The sequence below is a fragment of the Gallus gallus genome, chromosome 4, assembly GCF_016699485.2.
Source record: "Gallus gallus isolate bGalGal1 chromosome 4, bGalGal1.mat.broiler.GRCg7b, whole genome shotgun sequence".
Lineage (NCBI taxonomy): Eukaryota > Metazoa > Chordata > Aves > Galliformes > Phasianidae > Gallus > Gallus gallus.
This window is the reverse complement of record NC_052535.1, coordinates 45,433,276-45,449,312: the sequence shown is the minus strand read 5'-3', so window position 1 is coordinate 45,449,312 and position 16,037 is coordinate 45,433,276. Positions and strand designations below refer to the sequence as shown.

At 42.0% G+C, this 16,037-nt stretch overlaps 1 protein-coding gene across 8 annotated transcripts in view; it reads left to right on the top strand.

Annotated features, from left to right (window-relative positions):
• Positions 1 to 16,037, top strand: part of PTPN13 (protein tyrosine phosphatase, non-receptor type 13) — a 105,838-nt gene that overhangs the window by 42,241 nt on the left and 47,560 nt on the right. For all 8 annotated transcript variants that reach the window (XM_040700220.2, XM_040700215.2, XM_040700218.2 and 5 more), the window contains exon 7: positions 7,776 to 8,339. In XM_040700220.2, coding sequence (XP_040556154.1) covers positions 7,776 to 8,339 — 564 coding nt within the window. The remainder of the gene's footprint in view (positions 1 to 7,775; positions 8,340 to 16,037) is intronic.

The following is a 16,037-nucleotide window of genomic DNA, read 5'->3' as shown; positions in this document are numbered from 1 at the left end:
CAAGTCAGCTCACCTGGTCATAGAAGGAGATCAAGGTGGCCAAGCAGGACTTGCCCTTCGTAAACTTAATGCTGGCTGGACATGATCCCTTAGTTGTCCCACACTTGCTCTGCTCTAGGACTTTTCTTGATATTGAGGTCAGGCTGACAGACCTGTAGTTCAATGGATCCTTCTTACCATCCTTCTTGTAGATAGGTATCGCATTAGCAAGTCTCCTGTCATTGGAGACCTCCCCAGTTGACCAGGACTGCTGATAAATGATGGAAATGATGGACTGCTTTGACTTGGCGTTTTTTTTGAGGAGTCCTATATAGCTAAGGAAAACATAAAGTGGATTGAAAATAAAGCTGCAGTCATTTTCACAGTAAGAAACTGAGCAGAAGTCTTAATTGGACAGGAAACTTGTCTGATGCTCACGGGTGAAATACTGTTGAGTCATTGCTAAATTATACTTAGAAAGGATTGTCAGTGTATGGAATAGCTGTCAAAGGAAAAAAAAAACAGCATAAAGCAAAAACATTTATTATAAACTTTAAGACCATCAAAACATTGCTGTAAGCATCTAACTTCAGATTGCTTCTTAATTGTGCTGTGTTCGTGGTTATTGAGATGGTTTAGCTGAAGAGAGATACACTCCCAGTTTCAGTCTTTGAAAGGTGGAAATATTATCTTTAAGATTGGTTTTCCATGCTATGGTTATCCAAAATGACAATTGCTGGGTCTCTTTCTCCTGGCTTAGAACAAACGTATTGAAATATTTTGTTACTTCATTTGTTGAAATTAGATACCTTGCTCTCTTTATATATACTAAGGTTGGATATTTTCAGTTATTTATTTCTGTCTTTACATCTTAAATGTGATAATTCAATAGCTTCTTGCTCATATTTTCCCCAATTAAATTTATATTCTGTCTCTTCTATGACTCAATTTCTGTGGTTATTTTGGTGAATGAGCTTCATGGCAGGGCTGACTGCAGAAGTAATTTATTCTAAATTAATATTTCAGAAGATTTGTTTAGTTGAGTCTTACTCAGAATGCAGTATTTAGGAACTGACTTAGCCAGCAGAAATAAAAATGGTAAAACCTGGTGTGAGTCATCTGAACATAGGAGTTGTTATTAAAGCTTCCTATTCAAAACATGGTAGACCTTGAAAATCTTAAAGAATTATTTGTGGAAGTTGTTTGATATAATTCTTTTGGTGTGACGGCAGGGTGAGTAATTTTCAAAGTCTTCCAAATAGAAAACAAGAGTTAATTTGCCACCATTCTCTTTTTGCTAAAAACTGTAGCATTCCTCCTTCAAAAGGATGTGTGGTTTACTTAAAACCCAGTTGACATCTCCATTAAGTTACAGATTTCCTGAGAGCCTCCTTTCCATCTCTGGAAGAGCTGATTGTGCTGGAATCAGCATCACTGTGTCTTCTGAGTGTTTACTTATGGAGTCCTAGCCTTGTGTTCAGGATTCATCAACACCAAGGATGGGCCTTAGTAAAGATATTTTGTCTTTTCAAGAAATCTAGCTACAGGCTTTTTTGCCTTTGCTTTCCCACTACAGTGAATTCTTGTGTGGACTTGACTCAGTGCAGAGTCCATTGCAAGTTAACCTTGTGTTGTAGGGCTACAGGTCAAGCCTGCAAAATTTGGGCCTCCATCTGTGCCAGAAGACTGTGCCACCTGAGCAAGGGATAGAGATGAGTTTTAAAAGATCGAGAATGCTTACCTTATTTCTGCATTATAGGAAACTGGAAATATGGAACAAAATTTTAGGTGTTAACTACTTGTTAGACTTCACTCTACATGAAGTGCCACAGTAATGTTTGGCAGTGTAAATCAAATAAAAGGTTCTAAAGCCCAATGAGGCTGCTTTTAATTTTAACAACAAATACTCGTGTTTGGTTAGCACTCTCCAGAATACTTATTGCTTTATAGCTGCCTGGCAAAAACTCCTTGAAAAGAGAAAATGTCTCTTTGATCTAGGGAAATTGAGTACAGATTAAATTTTAGTTCCCCATCTTGGTGAAAATGTGGTCTAAAAGAGTTTATAGTGATGACCTCCACATGTTAACCGAGACATCTCTGTCATTTTCTTGCTAAATCCAAGCACATGACTTTCATTTATCAAAAAATACTTCATATTAATGGAATAAAGTTCTGTGCAGATCTTTCCTCTGGCAGTATCTTCATGCACACGTCCTTCCCAGCTCCTTGCTATTAGAAAAACAGAACTGAGTGGAAGAACAATTGTAAGAGATCAGTAAAACAAAACAGACACTTGATGAAGGTTTTATTTTATTTAATTTCTTCATTTTTTCACCGTCAATAAACCAATGCTGTTTTCGTCCAGTACATGTGTGCACCCAGCCGTGCTGTGTTTGATGGTGGTGAAAATATTTCAAGTGAAGTGTAATGGCTGCTGTGTTAATGAGCCGCTGGCTAGGCAGTGCTGAAAGTGTCATTGGTGGGCAAACACAGACCTCCTGGAACAAAGGGAGAAAGGGACACAGAGATCAAACTGGAAATGTAAAATACTGCGTCAGTGCTGCAGAAAATTGGCTATAGAACTGTGCTTCTCCTGGGGAATGCAGAAAGGGAAAAGCAGGGTCGCCCCTTGGCCTCACTGAAAAAGAAATCAACCCACACGTCCAGCTCATTTCTTCCTTCACAGAGAAGACATTTTCTCAACAATTAAAAAAAGTAAAAGGAGGAGGTGCAATTTTAGCAGCCAACCCACAGCCTCATCTGACTGTTGTGTTCTGTTGGCTCTTAACTGGCCCCACAAGGACTGCAGATCCAACCCCTCCACCAGTTGCCCACTCACATCTGAAAGACTGATTGTATTGTCTGGGGATAAGGACTTTTGTCTTTCTCTTTCCTGCACATTAATGGTGTGGGAGGTGTTTTGTAAACTTACGTAGAACCACTTCCTCTTTTCAGACCTCATGGTCTTGCAGCAATAGTCCATTCTTTCATGCATGTGTAGGCGGCCTCTCTTTCTCCCCTCATTCCAATATGTGCATATGATGTTTGTACCTACCCATAACTGCTGCTGAAAGGCAGCTAAAAATGCTTCCTGGTTTTTGCAAACAAAAAGAGGATGATCAGAAAGGATTTCAAGAAACATGCACTCAATTTATTCTGTATAAATAGATAGACTTTATGTTTGCATGATGACATTGGCACTTGCATAGCATTTGATTGCTTATATGATCAAGCTAGCACACAGGTGATTGCAGACAAGCTGAACTGGGTTAGGAGCAGATGCAGCTCTCCAGCTCAGGTGAAAATTGCCAAGATTACAGGCAGTTGGAGTGAAAGATGGTTTGTAAATTGTGCTACTGTCAAAAAAAGTATGGTTGTGTTTGTAGCTGAAGACAACAAAGGCAGCAGATCCATAGTCATATAAAAAATGTAACTTCTCTCTTTTGTACTGGTGTGGAAGCTTACATTTTGATGCTAGCACCAGAAGGTTGGTGTTGGTTTTTTTTGTGAACTCTTAGTGATTAATTGCTATTCTTTATGGTATGTATTCTCTCATTATGTATTATACTCTGGAATCATACAATTAATATAATTGCATTTGAATTATTTACAGTAATTATAAATAATTGCACTAATGTAAAATCAAGTAGAAGATAAACACCCACAGGGGATATGTGAAATGGAGAACCCAGGCAGTATTCTGAGAGTTTGCTTTAATAGAGAAGTAACTGGGGAAGGGGAAAGCATGCTGATTGTTGGGACTTCAATGCTGTAGAATCTTAACTGTTATTGGATTGACCTGTCCCCTTTACTGAGATGTGTAGCAGCAGCTCTCTGTCTTGTTACACTGCTGGGAACTGGAACACGGAGTAACTCCTGTGTGATGTCTGCTGAGGTGCTTGATGTCTTCTTCAGAGCCAAGAGACTTCGGAGAGGTCTCAAGAGCTTCCACTAGAAACAGAAGCCATTTCTAGAAGGAAGTTTGTAATGGGAATGTTGCCAGACATTAGAATTTGAAGATGTAGAAGTTTAATTGTGCAGATAGGTTCTTTTTGATGCTTGGTAATTTTTCACTGGCAATCCTCCCTTTTGCCACATGTTTCATCATGAAAGCTGAAAATGAAATGCAGTGGCTAAGTTGTATATTGGCTTAATGACTTTGGACTTGTGTATGCTATGCAACTGAAAATAGATGTTAGAGATGTATTATGTAGGTGCTTTGAAGACTGTGACATTAAGGAAGCACTAGTGATTCTGGAAGCATACCTTTAGTGGAAAGGTAGCAGTAGGGGCCGAGAGCAGAAAGAGATGTACTGCAGTTGTTTAAGACCTCTTGATACAGGTAACACTGAGGTACTGTCTTGTGTGAGTCCAGAGGAAACAGCAAAAGTTCCTCGGCGGTTGGTTTTGTGACTTGGGAAGTTGATGGTACTGCTTGTAGAGTTTAGGAGGAGTGAGAACAGGGTTATTCTAAAAGGAAGAATTAGCTTGGCATGATTGCTGATTGTTTCAAGCTTGATAATCCACTTTGTTCTCTGGTTCCTACAGTTGAGTTTCTTCTTCACTGGGAAGCTTTGTACCCTGATTGTTGTATTGACCCCTGCTTTCTGCTGCAAAGAGCGACAGGGGTGCTTGGCTGCTGCAAAGTATGGGCATGAAAATACCATATTGCTGTTTTGTTTGGGTTCACCTTCTGAGGATGTCCAACTTTGGACTTTGTACCCTTTGTCCCTTAGTCTTTTCTTCCCCTCTCTCTAAACATGATTCTCACACAGCTCATGGCAACGCTGTGAAGCCATGTGAGGGGAGGTCAGTGAGATCAGATTATGTTGAGAAGGATGGGTCTTGCATAGGTGGGAAGAAGTGCCAAGACTGGTGAATAGCAAAAGTGGGAATGAGAAGGGGAAGGAAGGAACGAAGAAGGACAACCACATAAATTTTACAGTCTCAAAGGCAAATACGTACCATAGATTTCTTTTGGTGATGTGCTTATAACCTCACACTGGGAACGTAGGTCAGTGTGGAAGTGAGGTCAAGAATGACCTGTAGGCATCACCAGGCTGCGGTGTAGAAGGGTGGTGTGGAAGTGGAGTGTCTCCTCCAGTGTCTCCTGATGGGACAGCTCATACCTTTTCTCATCACACAATTAGCTGAATCAGTGAGGAAGCTGCAGCAGTGAGTGATTTCCCAGCCACTGCTGTTGAGATAGTGCTCGTGGCCTTCACTTTTCCTCATGAGGAATTCCTTGTTGGGTGAGTAACGCAAGGAGCAGAAAGTTTGCAGCTTCTGAGCCACTGCATGGGCAAAAACAGTTCCTGCTGAACTCAGGCTGAGTGCTGCACAGCCATGGAACTGCAGTGGAGTGGAATGTAGAGAGTGCTCCTTCCCTGTTATATTTGTTCACTGCTGACTCTGCTCATCCACTGCTGCTTCTTGCCTATGCGTCGCAGGTCTGATCTTGTTGTTCCTTTTGATTTGCTTTTTTGGTGAGACTCTGAGATCATGAAGTGTTTTGCTTTTTGATTTTCTTTTTGTTCCCATTTCTAATTCCGGAGTTAGAATCCTTTTAGGAATGTCTGTTCATGATGTACATTTAGAAATGTATGTTCTTGATGTAGAAGAGCATGAACGTGAAGTATGCATTTGCAAAATGGGTATTATCACCCTGCACTGGTTAGATGGTGGGAACCTCACTGTGACTGGCTGTTTGCAGGAAAGCATTACTGTGCACTTGAATATGACATGTAATTCACCAGTCTTGGGAGAGGGAGGCGTTTGGTCTGAGAGTAGTATAAGATAATGACGTGACACGAGATTTACCTTACCATAAAGATAAATATTTTGCATTGAGTTTAGTGTCAAGACTGTCTTTGTAAAATATGAAGTGATGTGTCCCATTGTTTTGGAAGATAAATTCATTCTCACTGGCAAACGTTTTTGTTTTATTCTTTTATTGTTTTTATTGTCTGGAATATGTAGAAACTGTAATTATTTACAAGGCACCTTTTGGACAATCAGAACCTTAATGTTTTACTATCAGATGTTTATGTGTGGATAAGAGTCAAGGAGCATTTCGGTTTGATTTTCTTTAAGCACCTGCCTGCCTTCAGCTTACTATCACAGAAACAGAAAGTGAAAGCAAGGAGCCCCCCATTCAAGTAGAGTATCAGAGTCCAAATGTACAAAACCACAGGCTTTTAAAGCATTTCTGAGTGCAGCTACCAATGCCATCCTGTATTCTGCGGAATTGGGTGCAGAAGGATGACAGATTTTAGGAAGATCAGCACAAGCCCACTGTGTTAGGTCTGGCCATTGATTTCTCTGAGCAGACAGTAGCACAGGAAAGGCAGCTGTGAGGATGGAGGGCACAGCACGTTCATGTACTCTGAGCTCAAGGCTGGTTTCTGTTTTGAGGAGGGCTTCAAGGCAGCTTTTTGTTAGAAGATGTATGTGGTAATAACACAGTGGGAAAAGGGCTAGTTCTAGTAAAGGCACCATATGCTGTACATCTCCAGTTGAGTGGGTGGACAGTACATAGGTGGTCCTGAATAGAATATGGCCCTGTTGGCTTTTCTTGGTGGGAGAACCACGGTAAAGCTTGGATTCCATAGTCAGGCAGTGAGTGCTCTGCAGGTTGAAAACATTGGACTTCGTAGTAATTTGTGCAATGTATTTGATCAGTGGTAGCTATGAGTAGACTACTGCAATAGAGTAGACTACTAAAATGGACTTCAGATTTCTACAATTTTAATAATGCATAAGTACTGAAGTATGTTAGTTCTCCCTACAGGAAGTAGCAGTTGGGCAGTCTCTGACACTGATCTTTTTTTCTGTGAATTAACTCTCTAAACGGTTATTATTATTTTATTTTGAGATCAGAAAGTCTTAGTGTGAGCTTTCAGTTCATCTGTGAATATTAAGTAATGTCATTGTACTTACTGATGCTTGTAATTAGTTTCGTAAAATCAGGCGTGTACATTTACAAAATTTTACATCTGAGATGAACATAAGTATCAAAACTTTTCAGTGACTGTGATATGATATTCTTCCTGGAACCCATATTTCTCTGCTAACATTCCAGCTCAGGCAATTTCTTCTATTCTGAGAGCTATTTTGTGGTAAGGGAGAAGGAGGAGAGGCAGCGTTCATTATGACAGGAAGTATGCAGGCTCATAGAATCATCTTGGCCTTGGAAGCTTTGTCAGTTTTTTTGTTCTGGAGCATTCAGCGTGTTGAGAGACTTGTCATCAAAACCAGTCATTACAAGAGAAGTTACAGGAAAAGTGGGGATTTTTAAAATATCAAACTGCACAGTCATTCTTCCTTACTACTGATACTACTATTAGGCATCTGTACATCCGTGGAACAAACCTGGACTTGTTGGGAGGTGATTAAAAATTGCAGGTTGTGTTTTTGGGTGTGAGGGGTGAAAGGAGTCACTGATTTCAGTTTAATCATTACACAGTACTTCTGGTGCTAGTCCAGACTTAAATAGAACTAATGAGAAATCAAATTCCAATGCGTATTTAGTAGTACTTTTTAATATTGTTGCTGAATTAGGAGGGGCAATAGTTTTCCTTGAGCTCTTCAGAAATAAGATGGAATGTTTCTCAGAGCTGAGGTAGTTGGAGTTTTGTCTTTGACGGAGCCAGTCTTTAAGCAGCTATCTCAGTGTTTCACATGACGAAGTCAATGCCAAATGCATGCTTGATGTGTGTTTTCAAGCACAATAATGTGTGTTGCACTCCTGTGTACTAAGTATAACATGACTTATATGAAATGTCTCCTTATTCCAGGAAAAGCCTCAGTGGTTGATGCACGTGACGAACACAAGACTAATTTCTCTCAACAGACAATGCTTAACAAAGGGCTTAGCAAGTCGATGGGATTTCTGGCCATGAGAGGAACACAAGGCGAAGAGGAATTTTTCCAGGGCATTTCTTCAGATTACAACTCAGGACAGGAAGATTCTTTCTATCCTTACAGATGTAAAACCAATGAGTTTGAAAACAAAGGTCACCTCCATACAGATGCAGCTCCCAAGCGGAAGGTATGGGCTTCCTCCACAGACTTGCTTTGCACGACCAACAGAGCAACTGAAAGGGACCATGCTTCAGACTCTCACAGGCACAGTCATCAGTGTGAGACCTTCGCGGTACGGACTTCTACTATGACCAGAAACAAAGAGGCTAGATACTCTGATGGGAGCATAGCACTGGATATCTTTGGACCTCAGAAAGTGGACCAAACGTGCCACGTGCCTGAGACATCAACTTCTGCAGCAATATCGAGTGCCTTTGACAGGATAAGGGAGAGACAGAAGAAGTTGCAGCTCCTGAGGGAAGCCATGAGTGTAGAAGGTTAGTGAAGCTTTTGGATGTTCTGAATTATTCCAGTCACTAAACAGAGATTTCTCTTTATGATAAATTTGAGTTCTCTCATAGTGGCTCTTGAAACTACTGAGTGTACCCTGTAGTACACTCAGGGTACACTCAGGCCAATACCCTGGCCTTCTATTTTTAAGTGAAATCAAAGTATTAGAACATTTGTTGCCAACAAAAATGAAAGTGCTCGTGCAGATTACTTTCTTAGTAAAGATAGTTGTTCTCTTTAAGCCAGCTAGTATCAAGTGAAATTAGGAAAAAATAACAATATTGGCAACAGTAGTTTCCCTTCAAGGAAAATATTCCTCTCCAGCTATTAGGAATGGATTTATAACCCAGAGAAAAAGAAGTGCGTCACCTGGAAATCTCAGGTTTTGCTCTGTATAATTCTGGATGATCTAGTGGAGCCTATAAATATGTAATTTCTTTTGGGCTTATGTTAAGATCTTTACCTCAGTGAGAATAATTATCAACAAGTTCCCCTGGTTAATTTAGAGAACATGGGGAGAGAAAAAAAACTTTTGTGGAAACTTCTGCAAACATCTTTATGTGGAGCCATATAATGAGATACTGTGTATTTTGTTTGTTTTGAATGTGTGATTTGATTTTCAGGGGTTATAAGTATAGTTCAGCTGAACTGGAACTGAGAGCCAAGTCAGAACCTGTTCATGATGGGCCAGAAGGTATAACTCATTTATTTAAGGTATAAGCTGGAAGAGCTGTGTGTACAGAGCTAGTTGAGTGTTTTATTCTAATGTGTACAAAGTCCACACAATTGAAAACTCACCTGGCTGTCTTATGACAGAAATAACAACAATGTGATATAATTTCTGTCTCATTGTTCTGCTCTGAGTTGTAAGGACCTCCTCAGGAACATCACTATTAAGCAGAAATGATGAAGCCTTTTATCGGAGTTGAAGTTGTCAGAATCACTCCCGGGGCCATTCCAGGAGAAGCCTATATTGCAGGTTGCATGGGAAGTTAATTCTTTCTCTCCTATGCACATGAGTCTTGTGCTTCAGAGAGAAGGAGCAGCACTGACAAGGCATAGGCAGTTTAAAAACCTGCTGTGATTGCTGTAACGATTGTGCAGAAAGGACACATGGAGATTTTTTGTCCTCATGTTAACATCTTTCAATGAGGGTTACATTATCAAGTGAAGGAATGAATGTAGATGGAAATAGTGCTGTAGAGATAACCATTGTTTGTTCATAATAGGACTTCAGCATCTGTAATTATCTGCTGAGATGTCTGATGAGGCAAAGGGGATGTTTGTGTTTTTGGTTCAAGAGTGTGGAATTGAAAGGGACCCTATCAAATGTGTGAGTCACCTCAGATGTTTAGAGATAGGCACCTCGCAGAGTGCAAGAGGAGGCCACTCCCTGCATTAGGAAAGATAACTAGCTTTGTTGGTCAGGAGTTCAGCTTTCTTCAGGTTGATGTTGCACAACAGCAAAACCAAAAGCTCGGCCAAACCCCATGATGAGTAAGGCTTTCTCACTCTCAGTCAAACAGATTGGTAGATGGCAGAGAATGTAATGTGCCTCCTGTGCCTTGCCATCCCAGATGGGTCAGATGTGTGAAACTGTGCAGTTCATCCGAGGAATGGGTGAGCAAACCAGGAACTGGGGCTCTGCAGTCAGGCGAGCTGAGTGACAAATCTGTATAGGGCAGATGGAAGCAGTTGCACTGAGTCATTGCCCATCCTTAGGAATTCACAGTCATTGCTTGCTAGAAAAAAGTCTTACTTTCTCAACAGATACCTGGGCTGCAGTATTGTTTCCTGCTCTTGATAGAGAAAGAAGGTACCTTTCACTCTTGTTTTGTAGTTAGAGTTCCGTGTTCTGCTGCTTTATTTTAGGTTTTCCATTTTTCACTACTTAGAAGTTGGGAGCCAATATCCGACTGTGAATGTGATATTTTAATTAGAGCCAATTCGAAGAGGTGTTTTAGGACAATGAATAGGGAATGTTTTTTCACATAGGAGTTAGAATCATAGAATCATAGAATCACAGAATGGCTTGGGTTGAAAGGCTAATACAGCACCACCTCAGATGGTAGACGTTGGAAAGAAGGAAGAAGGAGCAGGAGAACAGGTGTTCCAACGGATTGGTTGTCAGCAGCGAGGGTTCTGCTCCAGCATGGAATTGTGGAACAGGCAAGGAGCCATGGGAGCCAGGCTGGGGCTGGGCTCAGCAGTGCAGAGGTTACATCCCTGTTTGGTGATGTAGTGGGGCTGTTTGCAGTCCAGCTGAACTCAGGTCAAGGTTGCACATTAGGTGTGAGTAAGGCCTGCCTGCAGCTGTAACTTGTTTTTCAGTTTCTGAACTGTGAAATGGCATTGGACTTAGCAGGCAAAGCTTGGCCAGATATAAGCTCCCTCTTCAATCTACACAGGAATTTAAGTGACACGTAGCTTAATTCTCCCTTAACTTATTTTGAGTTGAGCTGGCAAGCTGTTTTGTTATTCACAAGGTCTTGAGGAGCTGGCTGTCTTTGAAAAAGAGAATGTTCTCATGCTCAGGCCTCGGTACACCAAGCTTGCACTCAGAGGAGATTTTACAACCCAAATTATAAACTCACGAAAAGTGGTGTTTATAGTGGAAAGAATGACAGAGCTTTAATTACAGCTGTGCTGTAGTGGGATTGTTTGTAGTGAGCTACTGAACATCCATACTGCACTGTAATCTGCAGCTGGGACTCCTCGGGTGCTGACCAACTGCTGTCTTTGTGTTCTTCTTTTGCATTGTGTTTATCTGCTGTATGCTAAGGAAAGTTTGGGACTTTGCTCAGGTGCCAGAGGGAGGGAGGGGGAAGAGCAGAGGACTGCTGTTTAGTTTAAGGATACGGCGGCCAATTCTGAACGCTCAGGGCAGACTCCAAAATGTGCTTTAATCATGCCAAGAAATGGAAGAATAAGTGCTGTGTCTCAGCTGTGATTGTTCATTCCTATTTTTGTAACAGAGTTGTGGTGAGCGTAGTTAAAACCAAGCAATTATTGGTACCAAATGAGCTGATTCTGTTGCTCTCTTAAACCCTGGCAGTTTCTGCTTGGCACCCTTGGCAACATTTCTGCTCAGAGAGAAAATATGTTCTGCCTTTTACATGACGGAACAGAGAGCAAGGATTGCCATGTCCTGGTGCAGGGGCACATGGGCTGGTTTGAGAGCAGTGCTGCAGGGTTGGCTGTGCAGCAAATAGCAGACAAGAGGAGGAATAGGGGAGGATACCAAAAACTGGATCTTGATGAAGCTTTGGAATGTGACTACAGGGGTGAGGGTGTGGGGGTAGTTTGGGAATATTTCCAAGACTTTGTTAAAAGGTTTTGCAGTTGGAGCCATGTGAGTTCCAGAGCCTCAGCTTGGTTTTATCCCTCTCTCTTTTTAACTTTGATTTCTCCTACTGAAAGGCTGGATGATGAGGTCTTCATTTTTCCTTCACTTACTGTTGTTTTCTCCATGGAGTCAACAAGAGCAGACAGTAGTGTTCTGTGCCTCCAGAGATCAGCCTTTGCCTCCCAGCTGTATTTATCTCACCAAGTGTTAATTCCTGTGCAGACTCATCCGGACCCCATTTATAAAGCTTCCATGTCATGGCTGTTGCGTTTGGGTTGGGAGGATGGGTGGATGTCTGGGGGTACTCCACATGTTCCAGATTTTAAAGACTCCCATAGTTTGAAGCTGCATTTGTGAATGAGGAAAGATGTGTGCAGGAAAGCAGACAGTGCATGCAGATGACAGACTGGAATCCGGGAGCTGCTGGTGAAGTGAGAGATGGGATTTAGCACAGAAGAGGAACAGCTTCCCTACAAACTCTGTGAATCCAGTGAAATGCACGCTTCTTTCAGTTGGATTGTATTTATTCAATTATTCTGTAGGCGAAGCAGGGGAAATGCAAGTCACCCACAGCAATGTACACAGTGTGCATGTGGAAGCAAACGGAGGCTCAGCTGACACATATCTTACCATCACCGTGCTGTAGGATGATTTAAGTGCAGTGGTGGTGCAGTGAGTTTGTCATGTGGTTGGTATGTCCGGTGTGGACTGAGTTCAGCTAGAACAGTGTTCACAAATCATGGTTGTGAAGCTGAAGGGTGGGATAATGAACTGCTTTTACCTAAGGAAAACTTCAATTATGAATTATACTGAGCCTAAGGAAGCTGGGTTTTCATGGAAGAAAATTTGTATGACAATCTAAAATACAAGTGCTCTGGCATCTGCTAGCACTGTTTTGTTCTGAACTACATGGTTTATCATGAGGTATAAAACAGACCTTGTAATCCCATCACTGCCCTGCAGAGTGGCAGGTGCTATCTGCTGTCACATCTGCAGCAGCTCGCGCTGTCTGGGAACAGGTTTGGGATTATCTCAGTCTAACAAAACATTTGAAAACAAACAAAAACCAAAGCAGACTGTGTTTGTCATACTTTCAGCCAGTGTTTGTGTGTGTGTGTCTGTGTGTGTGCATGCCTCTTCCTGGATGGTGTGATCAAGATTCAGAAATGAATGGTGGGAGGCTCCAGGTTCTTGCAGCCCTTCACCCTTCCAGCCCTTGGAGATGTGTGTGTTGGTCAACAAGGGTTGAGGCTGCTCCCCTGGAGGGACAGATTTCTTCCCATGGCTGTTAGTCTGGATGGATCTTCACTAGGAATCCAGACTGGGTCTCCATGCTCTTCCCACTACACCTGTGCTGTTCTGCCCTGCGTAAGGTCGTTGAGGCTTGATTAGATGGAAAGAGGAAAAAGAAGGGTGAACATGACTCCACCCTATTTACTAAACCTTTGTGAGGGAAGAACATCCCAGGCCCTCCTCAAAGGACTGTTAATGTGTTTTAAATGATATTATAATGAAACTCTCTGCTAACAAAGACGCATACTACTAAAACCCACAGACCAGACAAACACCCTTTCACAAAACTTCTCCTTTAACTCTGCCATCATCTCAGTCCTTTTCCTTCTCTGTACAACCAGTCATAATTTTGCAATAGCATGTATTTGAAAACCAGTGTATCTAATGTGAGTCATGTGCTTGGGATAATGGCATTCCAAGTTGAGTGCGGTTCTGATTTCTGTTGCAGTTGGCTGGGAGAAGGCTTTCTGTAATGACGTGTCTGGGCTCGCATGCCTTGCCCTGCACAAATACTGCCTTTTGTTATTTTGTGCTACAAGAGGTGCCTGTGGGGTTGTGCTCTGCTGCCTTCCATAGGGAGGTGGAAAAAGTACCACTGCAGCACTGAGCAGCACGGCCTGGGTTCTTTGCTCGTCCTGCATTGGGTGGTAGCTGGTGTTAGTTTCGGTTGTACCAGAGGTTTTATATGGATGTTGTAGTCATGGATTCTTAGAACACACTGAGATTCAGAGGGAGTTCTTGTGTTTGTTTCATTGTTTTTTCTTTCCACTAAGGTATGAAATGACCTAGGGTGTTCTGGTAAGAGACTATCATCTAACTGTGTAATGTATAGGAAAATACTACTGGTAGAATAAGTTTTGCTACAGTGTGCTTGATGTTTCTAGGACATAATCGATCCTACGCTCTCTCCTTAGTCACCAAATATAAAACAACAGGGTTGTTAAAAAAAATCCCGGGGAAAGCTGTGGACTGTGGAGAGAAGTTCTTTATTGCCTTCATTAGCTATTGTGGATTTCATCTTCCACCGTCCCACCAAATGGGCTGGAAGCTCACCCTTGTTTTTGTAACTATTGCATGAAGAGCTGAACTTTACCTCGATCCCAGAGTCAGGACTCATGACCTGTGGAAGCCAGCCCTTATTTAGAAGGAGTTTGGTTTGGCCATGATCCACGTGTCTTCTCTGAAGTTAAATCTCACTGTCATGTGTTAGAATTGAAGAGAATGTGCTGAAGAAAGAAGGCAGCATGAGTTATTCGGTGATTTTTTCCTAGCACAGTAGATGTAGTAACCTCAGTATTGAATCTAGTGCTTTCAGGTCTGCCCTGCATATCCTGTCTGTGCCTCTGGCAAAGATCTCACGTGGTCAGGATGTGTGCATGTATCACACCAACAGCTGAGAGCTGGGAGCTGCTGCCAATGAGAGGATGCCCCACAGCAATCAGGTCAGGACTCCGCACACTCCTTGGCTTGGGAGTTCAGCTCTGGGCTCCTGATTTAAAGTTTTACATGGATTTTGTGCAGAACGCCATGTCTCAAAGGAGTGGGCTGGAGGCACAGTTTGTGTGTCTTTCAGGAAGCCCAGCTGCTGACTGGGTGGAAAAAAGATCTGCTCAAAATCTCATGTTGCACTTTATTGTGCCCTTCCTTTCCTCTTGCTTCAAAGCCAGCCAGCAGACTTGCAAAATCAGCAGTCAGTAAAACTGCTGGGAAAGAGGAGATCTGTTTTCGTTTAAGCGTTTCTGCACTGTAGCTGCCATGTTGTGGTAGGGTGGATGCTTCATTTGAAGGGGTGGGAGCATTGTAACAATACACAGCAAAAGGCTCCCTACCAAATTTGGTCTTTGTTTCCCTATTTAGTCAAATAATGGCTAGGTTGATGGTGAATTTCTTTGCATTAAAATCCAGGGTGCTGAAGTAGCAGTTGTGAAAGGGAAAGGGATTTTAATGCTGGGCTTGCAAGGTAGGGTGCTTGCCCTGCTGAAGAAAAAGCTGCTCCTAGTACCCTAGTACAAGGTATCTTAGCTTGCCAGTTGAGCTCAATTTCTCCCTTTCCAAACAGCAGATAACTGCTTTTCCATAAGAACATTTTTGATACTGGAGGTTTTTGCCCATTTCCCTCATTTCTTTTTTTTTCCTTTTTTTTTTTTTTTTCTCAACTGCTTCATGTCATCCCTAGAAGAAGTAAAGTTGTTCATTTTCACCATTATTTGTGGGTTCTTTGTTAGTTTCACGTGGTTTGGTTTTGCTGCTCCATTCTAGAAGGGGGAAGCAAAACTAACTGAACTTGTGTTAGAAAAGAGCTCTGTTTTCTGCTTGTGTTCTCAACCACCCTGGGTAAAACAGAACAGGTGCTTTCCTTATTTCTGTATGATAACCTCATTATTAGTAATTCTCTCTCAGAAGATGTATCGCTGGGTTAATAACACGTCTTTCAGCTGTCCTCTGCAGTAACTTCAAGTCTGCTGCTCCTGCCTGCCCCGTTGCTCAGCATTTTGTGTTCCAACCTTTCCATTCTTTCCTGCCATGTTTTGCATTTGTATCTACAGCTGTTAGAATGTTACCTGTGTGTGGGCCAAAGGCCTTCTGGACAACTGAAGTGATGTCCTGAAGTGGTGAACGACGGAGGCTTTTTTATTTGTTTCCTGCTTAGAAACACTCTATGTGGTTGCTCATTGACCTGCATGCGAGAATGTCTTGGGAGGTTGTTGCAAATACCATGGATGGATCCTTTCCACTGTCTCCTTTGCTTCAGTACATTGAAGAATCCACTGATGGGAGCAGTTGAGGCTGTGTTGTTCTGATTTCTCTTCAAATGCAGTGTTTGTTCTGGTTCTATAGACGTCCTGGAGAGACTCATTAATTGGTTAAGATTTTTTCTGTGGGTGTCAAACGTGAATGAATTATAATTTTCCAGTTCCTACTTTCTTGCTGTGAGGGTTTTTCCTTTTTCATAGAGAAGGAACCAGGGGCTGGGCCGTGGTTCCACACATGAGAGGTGTGCACAGACATGGAGATCACTTTGGGGTTGGGTGGTAGAGGTTGGTTT